At 39.8% G+C, this 27,857-nt stretch overlaps 2 protein-coding genes across 6 annotated transcripts; one reads left to right on the top strand and one right to left on the bottom strand.

Annotated features, from left to right (window-relative positions):
- Positions 1-683: 683 nt before the first annotated feature.
- On the bottom strand, positions 684-9,875 carry si:ch211-198a12.6 (uncharacterized protein LOC563253 homolog). 3 transcript variants are annotated; one of them, XM_062058086.1, is made up of 4 exons: positions 9,640-9,875; positions 5,981-6,070; positions 2,360-3,839; positions 684-2,298 (listed from the first exon to the last, which is right to left on the bottom strand). In XM_062058086.1, exons 3-4 carry the CDS (start codon positions 3,717-3,719, stop codon positions 2,057-2,059), a joined length of 1,602 nt encoding a protein of 533 aa, XP_061914070.1. In that variant the 5' UTR covers positions 3,720-3,839; positions 5,981-6,070; positions 9,640-9,875; the 3' UTR covers positions 684-2,056. The 3 variants fall into 3 exon arrangements, with proteins under 3 accessions (XP_061914070.1, XP_061914068.1, XP_061914069.1); XM_062058084.1 differs by having other exon boundaries at positions 684-3,839; XM_062058085.1 differs by lacking the exon at positions 9,640-9,875 and adding an exon at positions 8,650-8,848 and having other exon boundaries at positions 684-3,839.
- LOC133657135 (tripartite motif-containing protein 16-like) lies at positions 9,500-27,546 on the top strand. Of its 3 annotated transcripts, none has more exons than XM_062058090.1 (8): positions 9,500-9,595; positions 17,168-17,592; positions 17,653-17,748; positions 21,173-21,406; positions 23,446-23,605; positions 23,691-23,801; positions 25,202-25,338; positions 26,954-27,546. In XM_062058090.1, exons 2-8 carry the CDS (start codon positions 17,194-17,196, stop codon positions 27,344-27,346), a joined length of 1,530 nt encoding a protein of 509 aa, XP_061914074.1. In that variant the 5' UTR covers positions 9,500-9,595; positions 17,168-17,193; the 3' UTR covers positions 27,347-27,546. The 3 variants fall into 3 exon arrangements, with proteins under 3 accessions (XP_061914074.1, XP_061914072.1, XP_061914073.1); XM_062058088.1 differs by lacking the exon at positions 9,500-9,595 and adding an exon at positions 9,881-10,021; XM_062058089.1 differs by lacking the exon at positions 9,500-9,595 and adding an exon at positions 14,567-14,629.
- Positions 27,547-27,857: the final 311 nt, after the last annotated feature.

The following is a 27,857-nucleotide window of genomic DNA, read 5'->3' as shown; positions in this document are numbered from 1 at the left end:
TTCAATCAAAAATTTCAGGTGAATTTTTATATTGAGCAAACATCCCGTGGGCCGGGTAAAACCTGTTCGCGGGCCTGATCCGGCCCTAGGGCCCTACGTTTGACACACGGGTGAGTTCAAGGACTGTCAAAATTAGCAGGACAAAACAGCGCTCGTTTAATGTAAACGGTGTGATTTCTAACAATTAGGGAACATTTGTTTCGTGTTTGTCCTCCTACAGAAACCATATTAAACAAAAATATATATTTTTTCCAAATGTAATACATTTTTTGCTCCAGAGAGCCACGGTTTAATGCATGACAATGACGTAAAGCAGACTCGTAGACCCAGACAAGACGATAAAAACCTGGAAGGTTGCGAGAGTTCGGCCTTGCAGAAAGCTACCGAAAAGGAATGTAAACCAACCAAGAGTGTGGGAAATGTCAGGGAATTTCCTTAAACATTCCCGAAAGAACCTCCTAACCTCATATTGTTTGAAAGTTAGGCGTTTTTCTTTGCAGTGGGGAGGGGGAGGAGCTACTTCCCTTTGTACTGGTGAACAGCGACCCCTTGTGGAGGACCGCTATATCGTTGGAAATGCTATTTGAAAAGAGGTTTCAAACACGGAAGAATAAACACCAAAAATAAACCCAAGAGAGTCAACAACCTTTATTAAGCCATATACGTGCCACTCGGAAAAAGAGTAAAGATGTTACACAAGGGTTTGCCCTCAAGTGAATCCTATATAGACCGTTTACTTGTTCTCTCATCAGTTAGACCATTTACAAAGAGCAGAGGGAGGAAAAAATAAAGAATATACAGTGATAACGCATGGTAGTATACATGAAAGCAAATAACAAAAAAGGCGTCAGTGACAAAATAAAATGGGTATGAACAAGAACTAAGTTTAAAAATAAGATAATTCTGAAATCTTTTTTTCTTCAAATAACAGCTGAGCATACATTTCCACATAGCATGCAGTAAGGCACCTATCTAACACAAGGGGGGAAAAACTATGCTACAGATTGAAGCAAAACATACAAAAAAAACTCAAAATGGGGGAAAATATTGCTTGCCATGTCCACTCCCATTAAAATGATTTATTTGCTCCCTTTCATATAACCCAAGCCATATCTAAAAAAATACATCAGTTTGTAAAAGATATCATACAGACGAGTAGAGCGCAGACCCAACTCTTGAAAAAGTTGTGTTTTTTTTCAGTATGCACAAGCCTTTAGTTCAAATTGATAGTCAACATGAACGCTATTATAGTCTATCAACAGGTTAGATTTAATTAGTCTCCAAAGAAAATGGGCAGGGGGGGAAATAAAAAGACAGGTGTTGTAATATGCTAACCAGACTTTTTTTATTTTAGGTCTTACGGTTGAACTGCATATCCGAGTAAAGGTGTCCGCCAGTATTGCTCTGTACTGTATAGTCTGTACACACACAGGGAAAATGACCTCATAAATATACAAGATGGTCAATTCAACAGCTGCTGCTGTTGTTTGAAGACACCTGCAACACTTATCGCTGTTAAGTCATGTCATAACAAAAAAAAAAAATAAGGGAGACAAAAGTGGGTGTTGCTCTGAAAAATGTCATCTTTTAGGAACAGCACACTACACAGCTATACATATATAAAAGAAATCAGGACGTTATTTACAGTGGATTTGCTTCACACAGGTTAACGAGGGTGAAAAAAGACAACTATTTCCAATTGTTTATCCACAGCCTTGAACCAAGTCGAAAAACTTGTGCTCACAAAGCCTATCCAAAAGATGGGTAACATTCTGCCCCGCCTCATGAAGGTAAATCACACTGTTCCTTTTTAAAAGTGTTCAAAATGGAGTTCCCGTGTTGCGTGAAGCATGACCTCAAACAAGACAAGAATGAAGGTTACCGCACCCCCTTTCCAAACACATTGCCCCGATTCAATGTAATCAGTTTGTCCGTTTGACACGACCACGCAGGTCTTTATGGAGGAGTTGGCCAGAATTTTCTTGTGGTTGGGGGCAAAATCTTGTAATTAGACAGCGATGCCAATGCTGGCGTGCTGAGGAGGACACTCACTGGTCTAAATGGATCCTGTGGTGTCTGGAGAGGGAGGATGAATGGTTAAAACCTTTCCCACACTGGGTGCACCTGTAGGGCTTCTCGGGGGAGAGGAGGTGTTGTTTGGGAAAGGCGTTGTTGGGGAAGACCTTCGGCGTGGGGATGGGGCTGTACTGCTCCACGACTTGAGGGGGTGGCGACTGCGGCTGCTGCTGTTGTTGTTGCTGCTGCTGCTGCTTGTTCTCCAAGTGGACTCTCTGGTGCCTGGCAAGAGATGATGAGTGGTTGAAGGTTTTGCCACAGTGGCCGCAGGTGTAACCCTTACCCTCGGAGTGGACTCTTTGGTGGCGGGACAAGGAGGAGGAATGATTGAAGCCCTTATCGCAGTGATGACACATGTAGGGCTTTTCTCCTTGCAGGTGGACCCTCTGCTTTGGTGGGGTGCCAAATGTGATGGGCTTCCCGGGCTGCGGTGGGGAGAACACGACGGGGGCCTGCATGTGGGTCTTGTGATGGCGCGAAAGAGACGAGGAGTGGTTGAAGCCCTTGTTGCAATGTCTGCATGTGTAGGGCTTCCCTCCAGCGTGGACTTGTTGGTGCTTCTTCAGATGGCGTTTGCGGACAAAGCTCTTCCTGCACATGTTGCACTTGTACGGCTTCTCACCCGAGTGGATCCTCTGGTGCTCCCGCAAAGTGGCGGCCGCCGCAAAGCACTTCCCGCACTGCAAACACCGATGGGGCTTGTCGCCGAGCACGACGACGGCGTGGGTCTTCTGGTGCTGCTTCAGGTTGGAGGTGGTGGCAAAACCCTTGCCGCACTGGCCGCAGGTGTATGGCTTCTCTCGGGCGTGGACTTCTTGGTGCTTCTTCAGGTGCCTTCTGCGGACAAAGCTCTTCCTACACTGGGTGCACTTGTACGGTTTGTCCTCCGAATGCATCTTCATGTGTTCTCTTAGAGTGATTGCAGCCGCAAAACTCTTTCCGCACTCGGAGCACCTGTGAGGCTTGTCCGGCAGGTGAATCATCTGATGGGACTTGAGGCTGAAGGCATCGATGACGTCTTTACCCATTATTTCCACACCCGGTGGGACGTAGGGCTTCTCTTTCATATGAATCTTCATGTGCTGCTTGAGACTGGCCTCCACCGCGAAGCTCTCGCCACAGTGGATGCAGATGTACGGGTTGAGGTCCTTGTGGATCTCAAAGTGTTGATGGAGGTCCGCTATGCTGCCGAAGATCTCGCCGCACTCGTTGCACTGCAGGCCGTGGGCTTCGTGAATGATGACGCCATTCTCAGACTCCACTGTCAACTCCCCGCCATGGTCAGACTCCACTTTCACCACATGCTCGTTTTCCGTCTTGAGAAGCACTTCCGCCAGCAACGGCTCACCGCTTGTCTTGATCTCAGCCCCGGCAAAACAGTGGATCTCGCCGTGTTCCACCTTGATGTAATCGTGGTCCGTCTCTACGATTGCGTCCACGCACGCTACGGCGCCAAGATCGCCGCCGAGCCCCTGGATCTTTAGGTCGCCGCCGTGAATCTCCAACTCCAAGCCGCGCTTTTCTTCCGTCATGATTTCTGTCTCGGCACCGTAGTGAAGGTCGACATGGCTGTGGGCTATGACACACTCCGACCCCAGCGTGTCAAGGCCGGGTGTGTCACACTCAGTCTCTGACTCCGCCATGAGAACACACTCCAGCCCCACGACCTCCGTTTTTGTGCCGGACGAGTACTCAACTAAGAATCGGGGTATACGTCTCACTTCGGGTGGGTACAGCAGCGGTGCTTTTGTCAGTACGCAGACCTGCAACAGAAGTGTCAAAGGTCAACAACATTGCTGATTCATCAGGGCGCTAAGCTAACTGCATGTTCATTTATTTAGTGATCGTTGGAAGCGTGGACAAGAAGCACTACCAAAGTCTACTGAATCACAGTTATGCAAAACTTGCTAAAGCAAGTACAGAGCTAATGTTAGCAAATTAAACTTCCCATTAGTGAACAGCTGAGGCTGACTAAACAGACTCTCAGTTTAGTTTGCATGATTCATTTTACACATTTAACAGAATACCTAATCAAATATATTGATTGCTCTGTAAAATATGTCACTTATATTGGACAAAGTAATTTATTCAGGGTTTCAAATTGTGTACATAATGCTGCACACATTCAGTGTGTGTGTGTGGGGGGTGGGGGGGGGGGGTGTTGAACACAATGATCAGCTGTTAACATATCCATCAAACATGGCGGAAATGTCTGTTAGAAGTTACTGCAGTAGTAAACAGTAGGAAAGCAACGATGCTTGGTTATAATCCTGCAGGGAACAATGCACCTTTATTGACTGTGATCCTGTGAGTGTTTGTAAAGGTGTGTACATTTTTGTGAAAGGGTTTGTGTCCGTGTGTAGGCGACCGCCCGTTTCACAGCTCGAAAATCCGGCTTGTCACGTCATACTTAACGTTCAACCAGCGTTGTCTCTTCCCCTTACAAAGCTCTGAAGTCCAGACCAGAATAACAAAATGAAGATGTATGACTAAAACTAGCATAGAAGTTGAAACAACATTTAGAAGGAGCAGCGACTTTAGTTTCACAATCTGCTGAAGCGCACTAGTAATCCTGCCCTGAATGCGGACTTGCAGGCACTCACAGGAGTATTTATTAGTCTCGACTACAACTACAACCCTAGACTAACACCCTACCCCCCACCACATCCCACCTCCCCGGATTGTAATTAATCAAATGTATATACTTGTTCTTATGCTTTCTGAGCTCACTATGTTCACTGCTCGCTGTACATATCCTATAAAGTCAGACCTACACTGTTACAATGTCCATTTCTCAGATATAATTGTTGATGACTGAAGTGCTGATATCAACCAAACCTAACCCCCCACCTCAACCCCCTCCACATCCCACCCCCCGGATTGTAAATAATTCAATGTATATACTCTGATTATTAACTTGTGTGAGGACTGCATTATGCTGATAGAATATATTAAACAAGTTGAAAAACTTATTCGGGTGTTACCATTTAGTGGTCAATTGTAAGGAATATGTACTGTACTGTGCAATCTACTAATAAAAGTCTCAATCAATCGACTGGGAGAATAAACACACCCACTAATTTAATCAGAAAAAGGCATTTTTATTTCTAAACATGTGTCTGCAAAGATTCAACCCCCCAGATATAACATGTACTAAAAAACTGCATACGACGCTTTGTGCTCAAATAATTTTTGAGTTTGTGTATAAAAAAAAACCATTTTGTTTCTGAAATAATCATTAAACTTGTTTTATGTGTTGGTACACATTTTACAGTACCTCAAATTCAAACTGCACTTTAATGTATTTGTATTCAATATATGCTACAATATTTGAGTTTTAAAAAACTGTACAATATGGGTCACCGCTTACCAAAGCACTGGTGAGAAGCAATAAAGTATACAAGTAATTAAAGAATACAAATAATTCACTATTTAAAAGTGTCTAGTAAATATTAACTTGAAGTAAAAATCTTGCAGTATTCAGTACAGCACTGATACTTTGTTTACTGCAGATGGCACTTTTTCATGACAAGCAAAAATAACAAAATAACTTGAGGGAAAAAAGTTGTCTTTACTTCCACAAAATAACCCGAAAAATAAGCCAAACAGTGAGCCTAAAACTGAGGTACGGTAACCTGCACCGTTGCACCTCTAATAAGCACAAATATAGCTATGAACTAAATGACAGTTGTCAGCTGTGAGCATATTTACCTTGAGCAACATGGCAGACATGTCTGTTACAAGATACTGCAGTAGTAAACAGTAGGGATGAAACAGTACTCGCTAATATCCTGCACGGGACAATCTGACTTTAATTTAGACAAAAAGAATTGTGATATTAATCGAGATCCTTTTTTGGTCCATATCGCTCAGCCCTGCTTCCACGCACAATGTGCATACTTGCCTTTTAAGTGTATTTTTGGTGATGGCTTGCTAGTGAATGAAGAGTGATGGCTGATCTGCGGCTGTGCCAACCAGAGGAACACTCAGCGATCTGTGTGCAAAGATAACAATTGAAATACCATAAAAATAAGACATTTAACTGACTACCACATTAATTCATGGGCTGCAAAAGTAAATAGTCTGTTTTTATATAGCGCTTTACTATACCTGGAATGATACCCAAAGTGCTTTACATAGCAGGAGCTAGTTCTAAACACATTTAAACTGTCACTTGTCCACCGCTGTCCAATGCACCATTTGGTCCTGCTGCAAGGAGGATCTATTCCATTGTGCCAATATCTTCAGAGGAAATGGCCCATTAAAATGCTTCTTTCTCAGCACCTTCAGCAATTTGGGAGGGACATTACAGGACACACCCTTGCTTCCCCCCCCCCATTGGCTCATTTTCACATGGAACTATGATAACAGATTTTAAAAATAGTACACCATCTTACTCATACAGCATATAACCCAAATTCTTGAGACGTTGCACTGGCTCCCTGTTAATTTTTGAATTGATTTTAAAATGTTGCTGTTTGGTTTTAAAGCTTTGCAAGGACTGGCGCCTCATTATAGCTCGGACCTCATCCAAATTTATACTCCTGCGTACGCTCCGAGGTCCGAGAGCCAGCTCCAGCTCGTGATGCCCAAGACGAGACTTAAAACCAGGGGAGACAGCGCCTTCTCTGTGGTCGGCCCTAAGCTCTGGAACGCTCTGTCCCTCCATGATCCAACTGCTCCCACACTTGAGTGTTTAAAGTCTCGTCTTAAGACCCACTTTTATTCTCTGGCTTTTACTCCCAAAATGCAACACGGAATGACACAGGAAGTCCTTCATACAGACAGCCATCAGACTGTATAATGCATATGTTCCTTTATGACTGTACATGTACTGTAAATGTATAACGTGTTTATATTATTCACATGTGAATAATGCTGTATAATAGACTGTATTTATGTTATTCACATGAGAATAATGCTGTATAATAGACTATATTATTCACATGTGAATAATGCTGTATAATAGACTATTTATATTATTTACAGTTATTCACATGTGAATAATGTTGTATAATTGACTGTATTTTTATTATTCACATGTAAAAAATACCTAAGTGTTTGTCTATTGTGAGCGAACTGTGGTACTGAATTTCCCCCAGGGATCAATAAAGTACCTTCTATTCTATTCTATTAACACTACGTGAGTTGTGTGGTTCTCCGTGTTTTAAAATGTGTATTTCTATTTATTGTTTTAATTGGTTTTGTGCTTTAAAATGGTTTTTAAATCAGATTTATTTTGTTTTTATTCAGTCATTGGTGGAGCTAAGGATTGTACCGTATTTTTCGGAGTATAAATCGCTCCGGAGCATAAGTCGCACCAGCCAAAAATGCATAATAAAGAAGGGAAAAAACATAAGTCGCACTGGAGTATAAGTCGAATTTTTTGGGGAAATTTGTTTGATAAAACTCAACACCAAGAATAGACATTTGAAAGGCAATTTAAAATAAATAAAGAATAGTGAACAAAAGGCTGAATAAGTGAACGTTATACGACGAATAAATAACCAACTGAGAACGTGCCTGGTATGCCTGGTAAGAGTCATTCAAATAACTACAACATATAGAACATGCTATACGTTTACCAAACAATCTGTCACTAAATCCGATGAAATCTTATACGCCTATTCTCTTATGTGAATGATCTTAATATTTGATATTTTACGGTAATGTGTTAATAATTTCACACATAAGTCGCTCCTGAGTATAAGTCGCACCCCCGGCCAAACTATGAAAAAAAACTGCGACTTAATAGTTCGAAAAATACGGTAATTGAATTTTGTTTTTAATATTTTTGTGCAGCACTTTAGAAACATTTTTGTTGTTTAAATGTGCTATATAAATAAAGTGGATTGGATACAGACCAAAAAAGTCAGTGTGCACCCATATATGTGCCCTGCGATTGTCTGGCAATCAATCTATAAAGAGCACCACACCTCCTGGGATTGGCTCTAGCTTTGTTGCTCTTCTTAGCACAACCGGTAAAAAGTAAACGAGATAGTTTCCTACCTCAACACCTATATAAATGGATATAAACAGGATTAAAGGGAACACTTTAAAATTGACGTCACAAAAGGCAGATTGACAAATGTCCACTTAATTTGAACTTTTTGTATAATAGTAAAAACACCCTCACGGGAGAAGGTCTAGCACAGCCAATATCCAGGCTAGGTGCCAATTAGCAGGCTAGGTTAGCACTCAAAACGAGCTAAACAGCACCAAAGTAGCCCCAAATCGCAATCAGGCTTTGGGGTAGTTTAATCCGCAATCCAAAGGCCCAAAAGGCCTTATCTGCGCAGTTCTTTGCTCACCACCCAAAGCCGTATGCATGTTAAGTAAATACATATAAAAGTCGACGTGTTGTAACTAAATGCCGAACTGTGTGTTCACTAGCCTCCCCAAACCGGCTACAAATAGCCCCGATAGCCGCTAGTTAGCTGGCTACGGTCGACGGCGACGGGGTTAACGCCACAACAGCATTGTTAGCCGCTAATGCGTTCGGTCGTTTAGCCAGCTAACTTAGCTTCGTAGCAAACACCCGAGTAGGCGAATTGAGCCGAAGGTTATACTCACACAGCGAAAACGTCCTTTCTCGTGTGATTATTTGCGATTCGGAGGGGACAATGTGTCGATGCGGAAATTCCTCCGTGTGCGCGTATTAACAGGCCATCTTGTCGAGTGCCACACCAGCACAACCCCAGCTAGCCCAGGACTACAATGCTCGCATAAGATGGCTGCCGCGAGCTAACGTAAGCCAACATAGCTTCCGCCCGTCCCGACCGCACTTAAACCCCCGAGCCATGTCCGAAATAAGCAAAACAGCCTGCGTGTGGGTGACAAACATTAAACATTAAATGTCGACAAATGACGCGTGGAAAGTTAAACAACACATAAAGCTAACGTTAGCGGGCTAGTTGTAATGAAGAGTTGGCTAGTCGGAAGTAGGACAAAGATGAGTAACAAGCGAAGGCGATGAATGCAAAGGGGGGAAAGCCCGGGAAAGTGTATCTTTTTTTTGGTGGTGTAACAAACCCCCAAAGTTGAACTGTGTAAAAAAATTAACATATATTAAAAAATAACCACAAATACGCTACAAGTAGACGTGAAGGTACATGTAGCATCAGCAGCCAAGACTTATGTATTGCGGCAGCCCGTTGTTCAATGGCGGCCTTGCTGGTGTTAGCATATTGGCTACATAGCCATGATGCCTAGCTAACTGTAGCTAATATCCAACACAACCAAAACACTTCACTACCACACCAAAAATGGAGTTTTAAAATGTATACAGTTATGGTTATTTCCCCCGACCATTTTCGCGACTACAACAGATGGCGGTATGTGCCACCAAGTGATGACAAATAAAAGCACGAAATCCAGTCAGGCAATATATTTAAACCCCTAAATACAGTACTGAGACAAAGTTGTGTCTTAAAACTGTAATATCGACATTCAAGCATATTTGACAACATAAGTCTCCCTTTCCCTCTAGGATGCGTCGCCTGCTCAACGTTATAGACAGGTCAGTTTAACATAAACGTGATTGCACATACGTCATGCACCCACCTTTATCTTCTTCTAGTATTTTTGATGGCCGGAGATAAAATGAAGGTTAGCGTATCAAGAGTCCCAAGTTTTTTTTGAAGGAAAGCGGCTGTGTGTGTGTCAGAGTGTGTCTCTTGTCTGTCTGTCTGTCGCTACAGTTGCTAAGTGTATGTGTAGCTGGCGCCACCGCTCATCTGGCGCCAACGTCGGCGGCCTTTAGCGAAGGCAAAGTGTTGTCGTTTCCCCCACGCGACTGATGCCACTAGCGCCCTCTGCCGCATCGGAGACGGGCTTAAAAGGTGCCCGAACATGGAGATCATAGACGCGCCTCTGAATCTTTCAAGTTTGTGTCAAAAGGGAAGCCTTTACGGTGATATCATGAGCGACCTGTCAGAGGTGGAAGGTAAACAAAACGTCGCCCGTTGTTAGCTTGTTTAAAATGTTACTTTTAAATTGCGTGTAAATGTCAGTGTATCTACTTCAGTGGTTTTGATTGATTGATTGAGACTTTTATTAGTAGATTGCACAGTGAAGTACATATTCCGTACAAATGACCACTAAATGGTAACACCCGAATAAGTTTTTCAACTTGTTTAAGTCGGGGTCCATTTAAATTGATTCATGATACAGATATACACTATCAGATATATACTATCATCATAATACAGTCATCACACAAGATAATCATCAGGGTATACATTGAGTTATTTACATTATTTACAATCCGGGTGTGGGATGTGGAGGGGGGTAGGTTTGGTTGTTATCACTTCAGTCATCAACAATTGAGAACAGAGAAATGGACATTGAAACAGTGTAGGTCTGACTTGGTAGGAGATGTAGGATATGTACAGCAAGTATTGGACATAGAGAGAGAGAGATCAGAAAGCATAAGAAAAAGTATCTACATTTGATTATTTACATTTAAATGATAATGATAAATGGGTTATACTTGTATAGCGCTTTTCTACCTTCAAGGTACTCAAAGCACTTTGACAGTATTTCCTCGTTTACCCATTCACACACTGATGGCGGGAGCTGCCATGCAAGGCACTAACCAACAGCCATCAGAGGCAAAGGGTGAAGTGTCTTGCCCAAGGACACAACGGATGTGATTAGGATGGTAGAAGGTGGGGATTGAACCCCAGTAAGCAGCAACCCTCCGATTGCTGGCACGGCCACTCTACCAACTTCGCCACACCTTCCCTGTATCTGTATTTGATTATTAACAATCCGGGGAGGGTGTTAGTTTAGGGTTGAAGTTGCCTGGAGGTGTACTTTTATTGCGGTTTTGAAGGAGGATAGAGATGCCCTTTCTTTTACACCTGTTGGGAGCGCTTTCCATATTGATGTGGCATAGAAAGAGATGAGTTAAGACCTTTGTTAAATCGGAATGTGGGTTTAACGTGGTTAGTGGAGCTCCCCCCGGTGTTGTGGTTATGGGGGTCATTTACGTTAAGGAAGTAGTTTGACATGTACTTCGGTATCAGGGAGGTGTAGCGGATTTTATAGACTAGGCTCAGTGCAAGTTGTTTAACCCTGTCCTCCACCTTGAGCCAGCCCACTTTGGAGAAGTGGGTAGGAGTGAGGTGTGATCTGGGGTGGAGGCCTAGAAGTAACCTGACTAGCTTGTTCTGGGATGTTTGGAGTTTAGATTTGAGGGTTTTGGAGGTGCTAGGGTACCAGGAGGTGCATGCGTAATCGAAAAAGGGTTGAACGAGAGTTCCCGCTAGAACCCTCATGGTCCTTTTGTTGACCAGAGAGGAGATTCTATAGAGAAATCTCGTTCGTTGGTTGACCTTTTTGATTACCTTTGTTGCCATTTTATCACAGGAAAGATTAGCCTCTAGAATGGAATCTAGGTAGGTGACCTCATCTTTCCTGGTGATAACAATGTCACCCACTTTTATAGTGAAGTCATTGACTTTCTTAAGGTTGATGTGGGACCCAAACAGGATGGATTCTGCTTTACCCAAGTGTATGGATAGTTTATTGTCAGCAAGCCAGGTGCAAGTTCTACAGAGTTCAGCACTGAGGAATTTCTCCACCTGTGACTTGTCCTTGTCTGATACCAGCTGGGCCGAGTCATCCGCAAACAAGAACAATTCACAGTTGCATGCTGATGACAAGTCGTTTATGTATATTAGGAACAGTAAAGGCCCTAATATACTGTCTTGGGGGACTCCACAGCTTACTGAGAGGGGGGGGGGGGGGACACGATGCCGTTCACCTCTACCACCTGTTCTCTCCCCTCCAAGTAAGATTGCATCCAGCTCGGTGACATTTTGTCAAGCTGGATGCAATCTTACTTGGAGGTTCTTAACCTTGTTGGAGGTACCGAACCCCACCAGTTTCGTATGCGCATTCACCGAACCCTTCTTTAGTGAAAAATAAAATGTTGTATTTTTTCAAATTCAAGACAAATTATATGTTTTTGGTAACACTTTAGTATGGGGAACATATTCTAAATAACAAAGACTTAATTTAAAGTTATTTGGTTAGGGTTAGGGTTAGGGTTAGAGCAGTGGTTCTTAACCTGGGTTCAATCGAACCCTAGGGGTTCGGTGAGTCGGCCTCAGGGGTTCGGCAAAGCCACGGAGGTAAAGACACATCCGACTTACCGTGTAAATAAAAACTTCTCCCTATCGGCGTATTATGGATACCCCCAAACAATTTTCCCTCTAATTTTCCATCTGATTTGCAGGTTTTTTGATTGATTGATTGAAACTTTTACTAGCAGATTGCAAAGGAAGAGAACACATTATATGAAACAGTACATTTTACACAGTACAGTACATATTCCGTACAATTGACCACTAAATAGTAACACCCGAATAAGTTAATCAATTCATGGTAATGTGTGTAATTTGTTGTGAGTTCATGCACTGTGTTCGTTTTGTTCTTTGAATAAGGTGATGTTCATGTACGGTTCATTTTGTGCACCAGTAAAAAAAACATTTCTTGAATTTGAAAAATTAAAACATTTTATTTTTCACTAAAGAAAGGTTCGGTGAATGCGCATACGAAACTGGTGGGGTTCGGTACCTCCAACAAGGTTAAGAACCACTGGGTTAGAGGGTTAGGGCCAGGGTTAGAGGGTTAAGGTTATAATAAGGCCATGCCGAATAAGGCATTAATAAGTACTTAATAATGACTAGTTAAGAGCCAATATGTTACTAATTTGCATGTTAATAAGCAACTAATTAATGGTGAATATGTTCCCCATACTAAAGTGTTTTTTTTTTTTTTACTGGTGCACAAAATGAACCGTGCATGAACATCACCTTGTTCAAACAACAAAACCAACACAGTGCATAAACTCTCAACAAATTACACACCTGCAAATCAGTCTGACTTCTGCTGTTGCCGTATCCGTAATACGCCGATAGGGAGAAGTTTTTATTTACACGATGAGTCGGGTGTGTCTTGACCTCCGCCGAACCCCTGAGCCCGACTCACCGAACCCCTAGGGTTCGATCGAACCCAGGTTAAGAACCACTGCTCTAGATGGAGTGTGAGAATCACTGCAATGTGATATTGTCAGAGACCACGGTACTGAACTGTGCTCTAAATGGTTTGGTCTCATTTATTGGCCAATACTACTGTATTATTGATATTCATATGCTTAAAAATGCCTAATTTAGGCCCAAAATACGTAGAATGTGCTTAAAAATCAATGTGGCCTCCGCATCCTTCAATTTTACTTCATGCGGACCTCGCTGGAAAACTTTGGACATCCCTGACAAAGAGCATGTCCTCATGTTAAGAAATAAAAATGCAGTGTAAGCTCCCTGTGCTTGCATGGGTTTCCTCCAGGGGTCAGCTGGGATAGGCTCCATCTTACACATGACTAATAAGTAGGAAAGTAGCAGCAAATAGTGGGCCCCCGTTCACAAGACTCCTAAAGTGCCCCCCATCCTATACCCTAAACCTAACGTTGCCGCCCCATACACACATTTTATGTTCACATGCACCAAAAACTGAGTTATTGCATGGATTTAGTTCAAACCAGCTTTTTAAAACACATGTAAAACCCTTAATTAGGTTTTTGACTTTTAAAGATGGGATTCAAATATATACAACATATCTAGATAAATACATGGTTTTGTTTAAAAAAAAAAAAAAAAAAAATTGTCGACAGGGACAAACGGTAGAAAATGGGTGTATGTATGGTTTTTTTTGTTTTTTTTTACAAAAAGTGTCTACAAAATGGATAAAAAATGGCCAGACCATGACATTGTAAACAAATAATAAAACCTGTCATTATTCAGAGCAATCAATCAATAAATCAAAGTTAATTAATAAAGCACTTAATCACAAGTGCCTCAAACCACAATGACATCCTCGGATCTCAACCCACTTTCGGGCAAGAAAAAACTCAACCCAATGGGAACCTTGGAAGGGACCGCAGAAGTGGGAGTTTGGGGGGGGGGGCTTAAATATGATTATAATTTTGTCAAGTTTTCCTTTACTTCAGATTGTGAAGTAGATATTATCTGATACACATAGATCATCATCACTGGATAATATGAATCATAATAATTCATTATTGTTGTTATTGGTTATATCATTATTAGTGCATCTCCCAGGAGTTAAGTTTCCCCCCTGTCTTTAAAAACTAGTGGCGCCTCTGTTTCTAACTTAACCGAGGGTCTTTGAACGTACCACGGTTATGGGCAATGAAATGCAAAAGTTAAACTTGCACATACAGTAAATTTATCCTAAGCTTCCACAAATAGATTTACTATATTTTTGTCTTTGGACATTCTTAACTCGATTCAAGCAACCTTATTACTGAAATTTGAATTTTATGTTAGCATTAATGACGTTTTTTTTTTACACCTTTCATATTTAATAACAGAAACAAAAATCATTTAACATTACAAAAGCCTAGTTACCCCTCACCTCCACGCCCATGCTAACTCAGTGTTTCCCATAAACTGCCAAGATACCTGTGGCGGTGGGGGCGTGGATATGGGCGTGGATATGGGCGTGGTCAACATGACATCATCGAGTAAGTTGCATAATTTACTACAATGATATGATTTTCTCTAAAAAGGCTAAAAAAATGTATACTTACTAATTAATAATAACAGTTTTGTTTTAAACGTCCATCCATTCATCCATTTTACAATATAATTACAACACTTTATGTACATCTTTATATACAGATTTGAACAATAAGTTATTCACTGAAATATATTTATTAGTTGTGGTTCTTACAAAAAATATATCTTATAAAATATAAAAGCTAAAATGTCTCTTAAAGCTCTGCCCCTTTAATTAGTGCATACTAAATAATTTAACTTTAGCCTACTACTACAACCATATTATTTACCAGCAACATAAAGTGAAACAGAGGCAGAGATGTCCTGCCATAGTCAGTAACAAATAAACAGAAAACAGTAGTGGTCAAATACAAATAAGGCAACAAGAGAAGTATCCTACACTTCTCTTTTGTAAAGTAAATCTGAACAGCCTATATGGGCATCTACATCAACTATATGATTTGCCTGAGAAGCTGGACAGGACAAAAAAAACCCCAAAAAAAATTCTATTTGTGGCGGACGTAATTCTTTCGTGGCGGGCCGCCACAAATAAATTAATGTGTGGGAAACACTGTAACTAATGAGGCCAATATGGAAAAATCTGTAAATATGGTTTTAATGATGGACACAAACGGGATTAATTGAACACAATAAAATATAATTCATAGTTGTAGATGACAAGTATACACCTAATTTTTAGCTTTAGGAAAACGTTTTAGGCCCCCTGCCTTTGAGACACTCGTGATTTAGGGCTGTATGAGTAAACTTTGATTGATTGATTGATTGATTAAAAAAAACCCTACTATTAGCAAGTGCCAATTAGTAGACAATGCCAGTTATTTAGTTAGATGTGAATGTGGGTCAGTTGTCTATTAAGAGGTGACCAGTCCAAGGTGTCCTGCCAACAAGTCAGCTAGAATAGGCTCCAGCTCACCAAGCTGACCCATAATGAATTTTGTAAACAAAAGTTCATTTTAAAACGTCTCGCAGCATGAAAACCTCCTTGGCATATCGATATGTGGAATAAAACTACGGGACATGGGATGGTTTTGATAAAGTACTGTATGTGGAGGAATCAGAGAATAGTGTCTGATATCACTTATTCCATGCATTCATTATTATTTAAAACCTATTACACTGTATTTTCGCTACTTATTCACTCATGATCTAAATTGTTCTTTCAGTATTTAAACCTGTATAGATTCTCTCACTGTTTAACATATATCTATTATTATCATTCATAAACAGTACAGGCCAAAAGTTTGGACACACCTTCTCCTCATTTAATGCGTTTTCTTTATTTTCATGACTATTTACATTGTGGATTGTCACTGAAGGCATCACAACTATGAATGAACACATGTGGAGTTATGTACTTAATAAAAAAAGGTGAAATAACTGAAAACATGTTTTATATTCCAGTTTTTTTTAAATAGCCATCCTTTCCTCTGATTACTGCTTTGCACACTCTTGGCATTCTCTCTGTGAGCTTCAAGCACACCTGTGAAGTGAAAACCATTTCAGGTGACTACCTCTTGAAGCTCATCGAGAGAATGCCAAGAGTGTGCGAAAAATTAATCAGAGCAAAGGGTGACTATTTTGAAGAAACTAGAATATAGAACATGTTTTCAGTTATTTCACCTTTTTTTGTCAAGTACATAACTCCACATGTGTTCATTCATAGATTTGATGCCTTCAGGGACAATCTACAATGTCAATAGTCATGAAAATAAAGAAAACGCCATGAATGAGGGGAAGTTGTGTCGAAACTTTTGGCCTGTATTGTATATTGCTATTACAAAGTGGTAAACACAGTGAAAGTTTTTGTAAAGGTGTTACATATAAACATGTCAAACACAGGAAATGAACCAACAATCAATAATAGCAGAAGCATTAAGAAGTTCTGCTTCCTTTTTAAGATGGTTGCATTTGCCCATAAAGAAAAGTATGCAACTCTGTGGAAATAACTGTTTTTGTTTTGTTTTTTTGCCATGATATCACAAAGGGATATCAAATCATAAAACTAAAACAAAGGGAACTTATAGATAAGTCATAAATACATAATTATCAATGTCAGCATGACTTTAAAAAAATCTGCCATTATGACTCTGGAACTACTTGATCTTTTTCCAGTAATATAACATTAGTTTTGTCTTACTTTCATTCCAACAAAAAGAATGAAAAAGAAAATTACGGAACCAGCTTTACATCAAAGCCAGTCCTTATTTTTTTGTTTATTATTCTAGAACAAACATTTTCCTGGCTTTAAAATTGCTTCACTCCAACTGAAGGAGCATGTGTTATTTAGTTTCAGGCAGCGCCACCCATTCCCAAACTGGGAGAACGGGTTTTACCACGTGAACGGACTACATAGCTAACATTTTGTCTCACATAGCGTCAGTCATGCAGTTTCACTGAAGCTGCTAAGATCAAGAAGTCCTCCTTGAGTGTTTGGCTGTGGTTCTCAACGAATTTGTGGATTTGTTTGATTTTCACTTTAACAGGACGTCTCTACAAACTCCAAAGCAAAATGTCCCACGCCGGAACTCTGGATTTAGACCGAAGTAGCACCTTGGACCAATCCCGCCGCTCCACAAGTCGTACCCTCACCAGGAACCAGGCCAAGCCCGGCGAGGTCATGTGCGACTTCTGCACCACAAGAAAGCAGAAGGCCGAGAAGTCCTGCTTGGTCTGCTTGGCGTCTTACTGTGAGACCCATTTGCAGTCCCACTACGACTACCCTGCCTTGATGAAGCACAAACTGGTCAAAGCCACGGGTCAGATGAGGGAGAAGATCTGCGCTCAGCACGACAAACTCCTGGAAGCTTTTTGTCGCACCGACCAGACGTCGGTGTGCGTTCTGTGCATGATGGACGAGCACAAACATCACGACATCGTCCCAGCCGGAACGGAGAGGACGGAGAAACAGGTAAGTGGCTCAGCATCAACAATACAGCGATTTGATGATGACTTTATTTTCTCTCCGCAGAAACAACTTGGCACCACGCTGCACAAATCCCAGCACAGGATTGACGAGAGGGTGAAAAAGTGGCAGGATCTCCGACAAGCGGTGGAAGCTGTTAAAGTAACGTCTGCGTAATCAATGAAAAGTCTATAACAGGGGTGTCAAACTCATTTTAGATCGGGGGCCACTAGGAGAAAAATCTACTCCCAAGTGGGCCGAACTGGTAAAATCACAGCACGATAACTTAAAAATAAAGACAACTTCAGATTGTTTTCTTTGTTTAAAAATAGAACAAAATGTACAAATCATAATGTTGTTTTTTTATTACACTTTCATGTTGCGGTTAATAGTATTCTATCTTTATTTGTCGTTATTTATATTTTCATAATATGTTATGTGATAATGTTCATCAGTCAACTCATTGGTGTTAATTTTCAATCTATGAAGATAAAAAAAATTATATCAAAATCAAATTACAGGATGTTATTTATGTAGTTTGATCATTTTCCTCGACTGGTGTCCTAACATGTGGTTTATTTTGTACATATGTAGCATCGTCTACAAAGGTACAAAGAATTGCTATGGCGACATCCAGTGGACACATTTAGAACAGCAGTTTCTTTCATTCAAAAATATCAGGTTAATTTTTATACTTAGCAAACTCATCCCGCGGGCCGGATAAAACCTGTTCGCGGGCCTGATCCGGCCCTCGGGTCGTACGTTTGACACCCCTGGTCTACAACAATGAGCATGAAAATGGTTAGAAATTGGACGAATCCGGTTTCAATGTCGGTTCCTGGTTTCGATTCGGGTTCCCAACGATTCTCGATTCCGATTCTTTTAGAAGGGCAGGGTCAAAAATGTGCTATTCTCACAAGGCGATTTTCAAGCAAATATCAATACTTTGCGCTTGAATACGAATGTTATGACATTTCTTCCCACAGGAGTATACATTCATAAAACTTTCTTTATTTTTGAAAACCTCATCAAAAACATTTACACACATCCTGTTTGTAGTGGTAAAGATGTTACGATCAGTTTTATGCTGCCTATTCTGATCACCCATCAGTCAAATCGTCTGATACCAATTACATATATTGACAATTATTGTATTAAAACTGTGTAACAATATCAACACATTAGCTAATTCCTTTTTTTAGACTTAGACTTAGACTTCCTTTTATTGTCATTCAAATTTGAACTTTACAGTAAAGATAAGAACAACATTTTGTTGCTTTAGCTCCTTGTACTGCAGGATAAAAGAGCAATAAGGTGCAGATATAAATACATAGATTACTGTACAGATAAATATATTGCACTTTTTCATATGCATCCACGTTTATGTATGTTATATTGTTTTTATATTCCAGCGAGTTAATCCTTTTTTGGGGGGAATTGAGGGGATTATTATGGTTTGTTCAAGAGTCTTATGGCCTGAGGGAAGAAGCTGTTACAGAACCTGGAGGTTCTGCTACGGAGGCTGCGGAACCTCTTTCTAGAGTCCAGCAGTGAAAACAGTCCTTGGTGGGGGTGGGAGGAGTCTCTATAGATTTTTTAATTACAAAGTCCACACGATGACTAAGCAAAAGCAAAAACTACTACCGGTTTATCTATTATATATTGAAATTCTAACATTTTTGCCCAAAAAGTCCAAAGGTTTTGGAAAAATAGATGTATTGATCTGATCACTCTAGTATTGATTATATACTGATACTACTAGCATCTCTCTATGCCAGGGATGCCCAAACATTTTGCCTCCAAGGGCCAAAGTGAAAATGGGCCAATGGTACCATGCAACACCACGAGTAAGGAATTTAGCCTCATACCGGAAATAATTAATTATAAGGATTAGATATTGACACAGTACTGTGCCTAATTCAGTCCGCATACAACTCTGCATATTTTATGTACATTTTAATCTCAAAACATTCAAAAGAAGTAATTTTCTGTCGATTTTTGCCATTTTCGGGTGTTGTTCTGTAAATAGTTCCTCCCAGATTTTCCTCTGATTGCTTTCAAACTTAACATGGGCGAAGCATGGCGACCCATATTGTCCTACTTTATAGAGCAGACCTGGGCAAATCAAGGTCCGGGGGCCGCATGCAGCCCGTTAAGCTTTTCAAGCTGGCCCGCTGGACATTCCCAAATAATTTGATGGAAACTGTAGCTGCCATTATGATGTGCAGTGATGTTTTTAAATAACCTTAAGTCTTGAACTATGCAAAGTAGTTCAATGGTTGGAATCTGCGCTTTTGCATGATATACTAGTTACTATGGTAATCTAATTAGTTACTATGGTAATCTTAGTCACAGCAGCTCAGACGAGGCACCAAGCAATGTGGGTGGGGAGCGTTTCCACAGAGTTTCCAGAGCGGCCAGCCTGAAATACGAGTGTCAGGGACAGAGGCGGAAGGAGAATTTTACAACAAAGTGCTAAAGCATAGTGATACATCAGATGTAAAATATGTCGATCAAGACGGGGTGTGACGTTCATATGTTGTCAATATTCACTGTTTTATCGTTCATAGTTAATATTGTAAATCCCACATTCTTTATTTTCATGTACATTCTGGGTTTCTCATTCAGTAAAAAAATGTAACATTCCATTTAGTTTTTTAAGGCGGTCTGTCATAAAGTTTTTATCATTCAGACATTATTGTGAGGTTTTGTATTAGTGTTCCTAAAAATAGATGTACCGGCCCACAGACACATTTTTCTCTAAATTTGGCCTCCGAGGCAAAATAATTGCCCAGGCCTGCTATAGAGCGTCAAAAAGTCACAACTTTACCGTAGAGCAAGGGCCTCAAATACAAACGTAACTAGTTAGCCTTTAAAAAATAAATTTTGCGGTAATAAAAAAACAACTAGTAGCTCAGTCACTGGAATTTTACCGTACAATTTACGGTGTTTTTTACACAATATGTGCAAATAAAATTTTTTACCACTGTGTATTTTATGTTAAAATTCTGGTAACCTAGCTGCCATCGTTACAGTAAAATCTATGGACATTTTTTAAACATTGCATTACTTACTGTATATTAAAAAACAGTAGCATTTATTTATTTATTTATTTATCACTGTTATTTTTACCGCAAAATTATTGTGACCGAGCTGCTACTTTTTTACCTTAAAATTTACGTTGCCTGTTTTTACACTTCATTACTCTAAATGGAAAAAAAATTCCACTGATGTATTTACGATACATTTCTGGCGTAGCCTTGCGGACAAGCCATCAATGACTGTGCAGCTTGAAGTATGAATATGTATTAAACTTGGTAGCCACCCTTTGGCGGGCCAAACAAAATGACAGGATGGGCCAAATTTGGCCCGGGAGCCCCACTTTGGGCATCCTTGCTCTATACTCTTATTAATCTACTTGTTAATTTCCTGTTATTAGCAGCTTATTTATACTGTAATGCAGTTGGTAACTGTTGTTTCAAGTTAATTTAGCAGCTAGCTTTGCTATTAGCATGCCTACTCTTGCCCAACCCGACTTGCAGTCAAATCTGATAAAATCTTGTCTTCTGTATTTATATGCCATCAGCACTCAGCTGAGTCAGTCTTGGAGGAGAACGAGCGCATCTTCACTGAACTTCTCCTGTCCATCGAGAGGAAGTACAACGACGTCAAAGAGATGATCCGCCTACACGAAAAGACCACAGTGAACCGCGGGGAGATTCTTCTCGACCGTTTGGAGGAAGAGGTCACCCTGCTGAAGAAGAAACACACTGACCTGGAGAAGCTGTCGCACACCGACGACCACATTCACTTTTTGCAGGTGACCTTTACCACGCAGACAAAGCAGCAGTCAAGTATTTTCTAAAACGTCACATAGTTATCCAGTCGAGGTTAGAATTTGTTTTATGAGGGGAAAAAAATGGAAGGGCACCATGCATAATTTGTGATTCATAAGAAAACCTGTGACTGAACAAGAACGTAGCACCAAATTCTGGGCCCCCATGCCACACTAAACCCAACGTTGCTGCCCGGTACACACAACCTCGGTATGTTTACATGCACTAAAATACTGACTTGTTGCATGGGTTTGCTGGAAACCAGCTTTTATGCTTGAAAATGCTTAATTTAGGCCCAAAATACATCAAATATGCTTAAAAATTATTGCTGGAACAAGTTTGGACATCCCTGATAAAGAGCATGTCTTCATGTTAAGAAATAAACATGCCATGTAAGCTCCTTGTGCTTGCAAGGGTTTCCTCCTTCCTCCTTCCTTGCTATAGAAGTCAGCTGGGATAGGCTCAATATTACACATGACTAATGAGTAGAAAAGTAGCAGCAAATAGACTCCTAAAGTGCCCCCCATCCTATACCCTAAACCAGGGGTCCCCAAACATTTTGACTCGGGGGGCCGCATTGGGTTAAAAAAATGTGTCCGGAGGCCGGGCTGTATATATATATATATATATATATATACATATATAAAAAAAAATATATATATTCCGAGCGCGATGATGTCACGTTATCGATGGGAAAAGGCATTTTTAGACAACATGTTTTGCCTGAGCGACTAGGAGACACTGAGAGTAACAAGCGGTAGAAAATGGATTAGAAAGGACAGATTTAAAAGAAACAAAAAAAAAACTCAAGACCTTACTGCGGGCCGAATCTTGGACGCTGGTGGGCCGAATCCGGCCCGCGGGCCGTAGTATGGGGACCCCTGCCCTAAACCCAACGTCATGTTATGTTTACATGCACTAAAAAACAGCTTTTTAAAACACATGTAGACATCCTAATTAGGTTTTTGACTTTTTAAAGATGACAGGTGTCAAACTTCAGGCCCGGGGGCCAGATGTGGCCCGCAAAAGTCTGGAAATAATATGCGTTAATAAAATACTTTATCTTTTTTTACCAAATGTATTTGTTCTTTATATTTTGACCTTAAAAAAGTTATGTAATGTACCGAATTAATAATGCAACAAAATGTTATAATATTATATGTTCCAAAATAACTTTTTTTTGCTAAAATAAGTATACATACTTATCTGCTTAACTTATGATTTCAAAAAGTTATCCATCAAATAGTACACTGTAAAAATGACAATAGATTTTACGGTAAAATTCTGACGACTTAGCTGCCAATTTTTATTTTTTTTTTACCATAAAATCAACTTTGGTTACATTTTTTATATTTACAGTAATAAAGTGTGAAAACAACAACTGTAGATTTCACAGTAAAAACTGGCAGCTCAATTGCTGGAACTTTACTGTAAATAAACAGTGGTACCCTTTTTTCATTCCATTTACAGTAATATGCTTTAAAAAAAAATGTTTAATATATTAATGTTAATATATGAATGTTATATATACTTGTACAAATATTCATAAAAATATTTTCTAGTGACTGAGCTGCCAGTTTTTTTTACAGTAAAATCTTAAGATTGTTTTTTTACAGCGTACGTAAAAAAACATAATATTAATAATTTAATAATAATTTTATTGTCAAAATGTCATCTAGGAACATTTTTAAATAGTTTACTTAAATGCATGAAATTTATTTGCTCAAAACTTGGTAAGAATTTCATCTAAATTCCAGTCTGGTTGTATTTTAAAGGGAAAATTTCCATTCAGAGTCTCCTCACTCATCTTAGCACTGATATGCATTGACCTGATCACTGACCATATGGCAACTTAGGGTATAAGAGCATGTACGGTCAAAATAAATTGCGTGATAAATCTGCGTGCGTACATGATTAATGCAATATTTTTTCTCTGATTAATCACACGGGTTAACTCATTATTTTAGACAGCCTTAATTTAAATAGATTTCCTGCCTGTCATCCCCACATGCTTTTGTATCAGAGCTGGCAGTCTCTGTCAGGACCTTCAGGATACGAGGACCTGAACAACATCAGCATCGCTCCATACTCCTCCTTCGAAGCCACCAAGAGAGCTATCGCCGCCCTGAAATTACAAGTGGAGGAAGTCAGCAAGAAAGAAACGAGTAAAATTTCTGCAGCAGGTAGGAAAACATGTCTCCTCCTGAATTAAGGAATGGCTATCTTTTATCTTTTGCTACACAAAAACGTATTTTTGTTGCTCAACAGTGAAAGAAGTCTACGTCACGGAAGAAAGCGGGAAAAAAACAAGAACAGAATCACTTCAGTCAGAGTCAAGAGCCGCAGAAGAACCGAAGACCAGGGCAGATTTTCTGAAATGTGAGTTGAGAAGGTTATATAAGGTCTTTGTATGAAAAAAGCGGAATTTGTCTTGTTGGAAAAAGCTAACCACCAATGGTAATAATACAGTGCAGGCCATTACATCATCAAACCACCACAATGAGGTAAGTGTTTGTGACAAAATAGGAGAAAAGCAAACCTACAAATCAGGGATAATTTTAAAACAAACATGGGTGTTGTTGCTTCTCATTCATCCATTCAGCAAGCTCTCTAATGGACGCTACTGTCTACATACCATCTTGACCCAGATATAAAACATAAATAAATGTATTTTATTTTATTTTTCATCTATTTTTAAATGTCTACCCCATTAATTGTAATTTTCTTAAAATGTGCATCATTACTCCCCATTTGTTTTTAACTCTATTTTTAAGTGGGACTCTGGAGACACATATTGTACTATTTTTGGGTGTCAAATTTACTGTTGGCCACTAGAGGAAACAAAACCGATCTGAGTGTGCTGTTCAGTATCGTGGCCACTGATTGGTTCAGCCTCAGGCAGCATTACTATATTGGAATAAAAGAGTGTAAATGTCACTATATGGGTCTTATTTAATGTCTAGAGGCTCTTATAATGTTGAAAAACATATTAAGAAGGCTTTACTTGTAAAAATATTCCATTTATAATTTTTGATTCCTACTTTGCGTTAAGTCATTTAACGCGGGCCATGACCGGAACAAATTAACAGCGATAAACTTGGGACGACTTTAAATGTAATTTAAAAAAAGAAAGAATACATTGTAAATATGGTGTGAAATTTAAAAAAGTGGGGATGGAAAACATTTTCATTATTTTTCCACAAGGTGATTTGTGCCTATGAAGGGTTGCCAAAAATATATCAGAGTCAATACAAGACACTGTAAAAAAAAAAAAAGTGTTGTAAATTCACAGCAAGCTATCAGCTAATAATTTCATTACCTTCACAGTAACATTTAGTTATATAATGTGAAATATATTTGCAGCAATTTACTGCAACTGTGGGGCTGTGATTATATAGTTAATTAAAATAAAACTTTACAATTGTAATTTTATTGTTAATTTCTCTCTCGGTTTAACAGCATATTGCCACTTACTGTACAAGAGTTTGCAAAGTTGTCCACAGAACCCATTAGGAGACAAAGCAGTTTGAATTTACAGTAATTTGGACTATGATTGCAGTATTTACTGTAAATAAAACAGTTAATTGCTGTGAAATATTAGTTTATTGTATTTTTAAGTCATTTGTTGTAATGTTACAGTACATTTTGACTATGTCATTTTACTGTGAAAAAATACTGTGAAATGCTGTACAATCATGGTATTTTTGTCCAGTATATGTTGATATGGTATTATATATCACTCTCAGAATGTAAACATGAGAATGTCTTGTTCTGTTCAGACGCTTGTCAGCCCATTCTGGATGTCAACACTGCCCACCCCAACCTATACCTCTCTGAGGGGAACCGGACAGCTGTAATGAAGAGTGACCCTAAAAACTATCCCGACCACCCGGAACGATTCGATCACTGGCAGCAGGTTAGTTACAAACCCTTAAACCAGTGAATTTGGCACGTTGTGTAAATCGTAAATAAAAACAGAATACAATGATTTGCAAATAATTTTCAACCTATATTCAATTGAATAGACTGCAAAGACAAGATACTTGACGTTCAAACTGGAAAACTTTGATATTTTTTGCAAATATTAGCTCATTTGGAATTTGATGCCTGCAACATGTTTCAGAAAAGCTGGCACAAGTGACAAAAAAGACTGAGAAAGTTGAGGAATGCTCATCAAACACTTATTTGGAACATCCCACAGGTGAACAGGCTAATTGGGAACAGGTGGGTGCCGTGATTGGGTATAAAAGAATCTTCCATGAAATGCTCAGTCATTTACAAACAAGGATGGGGCAAGGGTCACCACTTTGTGAACAAATACGTGAGCAAATTGTCGAACAGTTTAAGAACAACATTTCTCAACAAGCTATTGCAAGGCATTTAGGGAGTTCACCATCTAAGGTCTGTAATATCATCAAAACGTTCAGAGAATCTGGAGAAATCGCTGCACGAAAAATTGAAGGCCCGTGACCTTGGATCCCTCAGGCGGTAGTGCATCAAAAACCGAGATCAGTGTGTAAAGGATATCACCATGTCAGGAATACTTCAGAAAACAACTGTCAGTAACGACAGTTTGTCGCTACATCTGTAAGTGCAAGTTAGAACTCTACTATGCAAAGCAAAAGCCATTTATCAACAGCTAGACGGACTGATGCAAAGTGGAAAAGTGTTCTGTGGTCTGATGAGTCCACACTTCAAATTGTTTTTGGAAACTGTGGCTGTCGTATCCTCCGGACCAAAGAGGAAAAGAAACATCCGGATTGTTATAGGCGTGAAGTGCTCAAAAGCCAGCATCTGTGACGGTATGGGGGTGTATTAATGCCCAAGGCATGGGTAACTTACACATCTGTGAAGGCACTATTAATGCTGAAAGGTACATACAGGTTTTGGAGCAACGTTATCATGGACGCCCCTGCTTATTTCAGCAAGACAATGCCAAGCCACGTGTTACGAAAGCGTGGCTTCATAGTAAAAGAGTACGGTTACTAGACTGGCCTCCCTTTAGTCCAGACCTGTCTCCCATTGAAAATGTGTGGCGCATTATGAAGCGTGAAATACGACAACGACAGACCCCGGACTGTTGAACAACTTAAGCTGTACATCAAGCGAGAATGAGAAAGAATGCCACCTGAAAAGCTATAAAAATTGGTCTCCTCAGTTCCCAAATGTTTACTGAAAGGAAAGGCCATGTAACACAGTGGTAAAAATGCCCCTGTGCCAACTTTTTTGCAATGTGTTGCTGCCAGTAAATCTAACTTAATGATTATTTGCAAAAAAATAAAAAGTTTCTCAGTTCCAACATTAAATATCTTGTCTTTGCAGTCTATTCAATTGAATATAAGTTGAAAAGGATTTGCAAATCATTGTATTCTGTTTTTATTTACGAATTACACAACGTGCCAACTTCACTGGTTTTGGGTTTTGTAGTTCATCTGAGGATGTGTCAACGCACTTTATTCAGATGTATGGACTTTCACTGTACACGTGGGTGCTGTTATTTTCTAAACGGAATGTCATATCTCCGGTTTAAGGTGGTGTCCAAAGAGGGCCTGGTAGGAACTCGATGCTACTGGGAAGTGGACTGGAAAGGAACGGAGATCGACGTGGCCATCACCTACAGGGGAATATTCCGTAAAGGAAACAACAATGTGTGCAGCCTGGGCTGGAACAACAAATCCTGGAGCCTCTACTGCTCCCAGTCCAAATACTCTTTCGTGCACAACAATAAGAGCGTGGACATACCCGTCCCGAGGTCGTCACGCATTGGTGTCTACCTGAATCACGCAGCAGGTATTCTGGCATTTTACAGCGTGTCTGAGAGCATGCAGCTTCTCTACAAAGCGTACACTACTTTTACTGAGCCGGTGTACCCTGCATTCAGTGTGTGGGGGTACGGTAGCACCATTCGAATAAAGGAAAGTTAAATAAACAGAGGTAAATCCAATCTGATCCATTTTTTCAATTGTCTTGGAACAGTTTTCTATACAAGTGCAGTATGAAAAAGATTTAAGTGCATATTTAAATGCAATCGTTTTTATTTTGTAGTCTTCAAAAGATTAGCAGAGGCATTTTGGTATATTTTATAACACATGATGCAAATTTTCCCTGTATTTTTTAGAACCACTATTCTCGACTTTAATAAAGTTTTGTAAACCTCTAATATGTGACTGATTTGAACCCTTCTAGTCAATGAAATATGGATTTGCCACACAATTATGAACATTTCATTTGAAAATTGTAAAGATGCTGACTATTTTTCTACATCTGGTAAATCCTTTTTTTAGGCAAGTTGACATGAAGCAGTTATAGTGTAGTTTGATCATAGGGTGCGGTATTGCAACCATTTGGAATCTATACTGGCCTTTTGTGTCCACCTCATTTTCTTTTTGACCATTTTAGCTGTGTAAATGCATGTTCAAGTTCAGAACTCTTTTC

The sequence above is a fragment of the Entelurus aequoreus genome, linkage group LG09 (genome assembly GCF_033978785.1).
Source record: "Entelurus aequoreus isolate RoL-2023_Sb linkage group LG09, RoL_Eaeq_v1.1, whole genome shotgun sequence".
Lineage (NCBI taxonomy): Eukaryota > Metazoa > Chordata > Actinopteri > Syngnathiformes > Syngnathidae > Entelurus > Entelurus aequoreus.
Note: the sequence above shows the minus strand (reverse complement) of the source record. Positions and strands in the feature narration are given on the sequence as shown.

What these genes read in the sequence shown, in the direction of transcription:
- LOC133657135 (XM_062058088.1), top strand. Translation starts at nt 9,928, where the DNA reads ATGGAGATCATAGACGCGCCTCTGAATCTTTCAAGTTTGTGTCAAAAG. An exon ending in CGACCTGTCAGAGGTGGAAG is followed by an intron (nt 10,022 to 17,167) that starts GTAAACAAAACG and finishes TCACTTTAACAG; the next exon opens with GACGTCTCTACAAACTCCAA. An exon ending in ACCACATTCACTTTTTGCAG is followed by an intron (nt 21,407 to 23,445) that starts GTGACCTTTACC and finishes CTTTTGTATCAG; the next exon opens with AGCTGGCAGTCTCTGTCAGG.
- si:ch211-198a12.6 (XM_062058084.1), bottom strand. Translation starts at nt 3,719, where the DNA reads ATGGCGGAGTCAGAGACTGAGTGTGACACACCCGGCCTTGACACGCTG.